This window comes from Grammomys surdaster, unplaced genomic scaffold (assembly GCF_004785775.1).
Source record: "Grammomys surdaster isolate TR1022 unplaced genomic scaffold, NIH_TR_1.0 125429, whole genome shotgun sequence".
Lineage (NCBI taxonomy): Eukaryota > Metazoa > Chordata > Mammalia > Rodentia > Muridae > Grammomys > Grammomys surdaster.
The window spans coordinates 549,263-553,492 of NW_021620296.1; the positions used below are offsets into that span (position 1 = coordinate 549,263).

The following is a 4,230-nucleotide window of genomic DNA, read 5'->3' on the forward strand; positions in this document are numbered from 1 at the left end:
AGAGAGAGAGAGAGAGAGAGAGAGAGAGAGAGAGAGAGAGAGAGAGACACACTGGGCAAGCCAGGTCCGGTGGCCTTGGGAAGCAGAGGCAGGAAGTACAAGGCCAGCTGGTGCTGCAGTGAGACCCTTTTCAATAACCTCAAAGAAACAAAACAAAACCCAACTTTTCATGGGCTGAAAACATGACTTAGTTTAAGGTGTGTGTCTTACTTTGTAGCCCAGGCTGGCCTGGGGTCTGCAGCCCCTTGCCACCAGCCTTGGAGCAGCTGAGAACAAGGTACCCGTGTGGGGTGTGGGGACTTGCGTGTACATGTTACCCCAGCACTGGGAGTCTGGTAAGCAAGACTTAGTTAGACATTCCAACGTTGAGGCCAGTCAGGATTACATGAGATTCTGTTTCTAAAACAAACAATTAAGCATACAAACAGAAGCCCTAAGTTGGCTGGTAATAGTATTTCGTTAATCTGTAAGGCTCTACTCTACTACCAGGAGGACTTTTTTTTTGAAACAGGACCTCATGTAGTCCAGGTGGGCCTCACATTTACTATGTAGCAGAGGATGACCTTGAATTCTTGATTCTCCTGCCTCCACCTCCTGAGTGCTAGAATCACCGATGTTGCCACCAGTCCTAGCTTATGCAGTACTGGAAATGGACACCCTGGCCCTCCCTACCCACTGAGCCACAAGCACTCTACCCACTGAGCCACAAGCACTCTACCCACTGAGCCACAAGCACTCTACCCACTTAGCCACAAGCACTTTACCCACTGAGCCACAAGCACTCTGCCTACTAAGCCACAAGCACTCTACCCCCTGAGTCACATTCTTAGCCTAGCTTTTTTTCTCCTGTGGGTCTTACATCCAGGCTGACCTCGAACTTGTAATCTTCCTGCCTCAGCCTCCAGGTTGCCGGGGTTACAGATGCTGCACCGTTGTGGAATAGACATTCTAATCAAGAACTATAAACGACTGGAATCCTGCTGGTGACAGGGTATTGAGCATGGCACTTACGTTTGGTGCACACAATCTGAGGCCGGTCCCACTTCCCGTTGTTTCGGCAGCGGATAGTAGCCACGTGGTGCTGGGAGAATCCTTCATCACACTGGTATCGTACAGTGGCATGGACATTGTACTTGACCTTCCGCACACCGACAAGAGAGGCATTCTCCACTGCCGGAGGGGGACCACACAGCACTGGGGACAGAGGAGTTTCTGGTTAAGGAAGTCGGTGAATGTGAGGATAAACCAGTGACACAGCTTGTTGGATGAGAATCCTCCACGTTATCAGGTCCCTCCCTCTGCACAGCTCTGAGCTCACAGAACTACAAATGACTGTGGTTATCTCCTGCCTTTCATCTAAACCAGCAGCATCTTATGGTGGGGATAGAATCTTCCGGACACACCCCACTCCCTAGGGCATAAGGCACAAGAAAAAAAAACTGAAGCACAAAAGAAAAATAAACAGAATGCATACAAATTATTTCCTTCGTATGTAAAGAGTTCTTAGAAAGCAATAACCTCAAGGCAGTAATTGGGAAATGGTCAGGTGACAAGAAAATAACTACAAGTGTCTGGAAGGACAACGGGAAAGAAGTGTGCAGTACCTGTACCCTTCTTGCAGACGTAGGGGAGGTTGTAGTTGCAGGGGACATCATTCCAGCGGCCACTCTCATGTGCCACCATCACCACACAGTCCTCCCCACCTGCGAAGAAATTATCCGGCTGCTTCTCCCTCCAGTTCTCATATTGCTTTGGGGGAGAGAGAGAGAGAGAGAGAGAGAGAGAGAGAGAGACAGTTGGAATCACTCTGGTGCCTGCCTGTCAGCCCAGGTCTTGGCACTTCCTGTGTGATTCCTGTGGGCAGACCACTCCAAGATGAGAATCAGTGGCCCCTTCTTTTGCTACCCCCTCCCAGGTCCCCATGCACATCATCAGCGTTAGGGAAATAGTTGAAGAAATGTGGACCCCAGCTTAGAAGTAAAGGATGGCTTCCCTGAGGAGGTGACAGGAAGCAGGAAAGCAGAGGGGAGCCCAGGTGTAGAATGGATTTCCAAGCACAGGGAACAACTCTGGTTTGGGGGCAGGGAAGGAGTCCGAGCCAGGCGGAGGGGATGCTTTTTGACAGAGTGGGCGGGGCCAGATCTCGGGCAGCAAGAGGGAATGGATATCTTACAAATTTAAACATATTATTACATTTTTAAAATTTGAGCAGGAGAGACGGCTTAGCAGTTGAACACTGGCTGCTCTTTCAGAGGACCTGAGTTCAAGTCTCAGCAACCACATGGTGGCTCACAGCCTTCTGTTTTAGAGGCTCCAGTGCCCTCTTCTGATCTTGGAAGGCACTGCATATACGCAGTGAACAGACAATTTATCAAAAACATTCCTATATATTAAATAAGTAAATAATATTTTACAAAAAAAATGTACTCATTTGAGCCATGCATGGTGGTGCATTCTTTAAATCCCATCACTCGGGAGGCAAAAGCAGGCAGATCTCTAAGTTTAAGGCCAGCCTGGTCTACGGAGTGAGTTCCAGGACAGCCAGGGCTACACAGAGAGACTCTGACTCAGAAAGGATTTCAGAAGAGGGACACTCATATGCATACACCTTTGGAGGTCAGAGACGCCTTTGGAAGTCTGTTCTCTTCCTGTACCATGTGAGTTCCAAGGGATCAAGCTCAGGTTGTCAGGCTGAGCAGCAAGTGTACCTGCTGCGCCGTCTCACCGGATCCCATGGAAGGAATTGTAAAGCCATGGTTCATGGCGTCACTCCCATTTTTAGTGTTGTATAACCATCACCACTGTATCTATTTCTAGAAAATTTTCATCACGACAAACCAAAATTCTACACCAATCCAGGAAAAAATAATTCCTCATTCTGCCTGCCCAGTGCCCAGCACCCAGCATATGCCGCCTACTCCCCAATCCCCGCCCATAGCTCCACCCCACCCACGGCCCGGCCCCACCCCCACACCACAGCTCCTGGGCAGGCTTCCTCTCATGGAGTCTGACCTTGTGCTGACTTTAACCTGTTGCTTAGCATACTGATGCTTTCGAGACAGGATCTCCCTATGTAACAATGACTGGTCCACAGCTCACTTTGTAGCCCAGGCTAAAGCTCAGACTTGTGGTGATCATTTTGCCCCGGCTCCCCAGGTACTAGGATGTCCGGCAAATACTACAGTAACCACAGTGTTTGGATGAAACCCAGGCTAAGCCACGCCCCCACGCCCCCACTGGGCATTCTAGATCGGGGCTCCACCCCTGATCTACATCCCCCGCCCCTCACTGGGTGGGTCTCTTCTTCCAAGCCACTCCCCAGAGCTTCTGAGGATTTATGATGCCCACCAGTGAGTGAGTGATTGCTTCATAGGAAGGTAAACTGAAGCCATTGGACAGGGTTACGGGCTCAGCAGTCTGAGAACAAGGACCTGCCACTCACCAGTCCCGTGTTGTCTGTCCACTGGAAGTCCCTCTCTACTGTCCTGTCATTCAGGCCAATCCACGAATTCTCATGTCCAAAACCTGTTGGGAGAAGGCTGTAACAGTGTGCCTGCCCCAGGGTGAAGGGGGAGAGATGGTGTCCAGGGACTTTCTTCACTTTCCCTGCCTAAAGCAGGCTGGAGGAAGGTGCAAGTCTCAGGCTGGTGAGAATCACACAGGGCAGAGCTGGCAGGGAAAATGAATGTGGTGAATAACCAAGGATAGGCAGAAAGCATGGGCTTGTGAGTCAGGAGACCCGAGTGTCAGGGGGTGGAGGAGAAAGGACCAGAAGCTGGGGGTTGGGTGGGAAGGAGGAAGATGGCAGACAGAGAGCCCCACCTCAGCCACACGGTTTGCACAGGTTCGGTGTGCTACGGATTGCTGCAGAGAATGGGGGTTTGCAGAAGTGAGGGAGGCTCAGAGCCCTGTCCAGCCTTGGCTACAGATGTGAGGGAAGGGGAATCCGACAGACAGCAAGGACAACTGCAGAAGGGGACAGAACAGGCATAGCCCTTGCCAGGTCTTTTTGAAAGGCCAGCCTGGGCAGGGCTGGCTGAGGCAGGAGGGACAGAGCCTCTAGGAACCAGAAGCCAGTTCAGACTATGGACAGTGAGCTGGGTGGACATAGTGAATTACACAACAAACAAGGAGAGAATCCACAGGGTCAGTGCCACGTGAGGAAAGCCACAATGACTAAAGAACGTCACTGCAGAGACCCAGGTCCCCCTCAGCTTCTGTCCACTCTCC

The 4,230-nt window shown here is 50.9% G+C and overlaps 1 protein-coding gene across 1 annotated transcript in view; it reads right to left on the reverse strand.

The window, feature by feature from the left end:
- Positions 1–4,230, reverse strand: part of Ncan (neurocan) — a 24,729-nt gene that overhangs the window by 1,627 nt on the left and 18,872 nt on the right. Inside the window, exons 12-14 of the mRNA XM_028786169.1 lie at positions 3,443–3,525; positions 1,605–1,749; positions 1,012–1,194 (exon numbers count right to left, since the gene is read on the reverse strand). Of these exons, the coding sequence (XP_028642002.1) occupies positions 1,012–1,194; positions 1,605–1,749; positions 3,443–3,525 (411 nt within the window). The remainder of the gene's footprint in view (positions 1–1,011; positions 1,195–1,604; positions 1,750–3,442; positions 3,526–4,230) is intronic.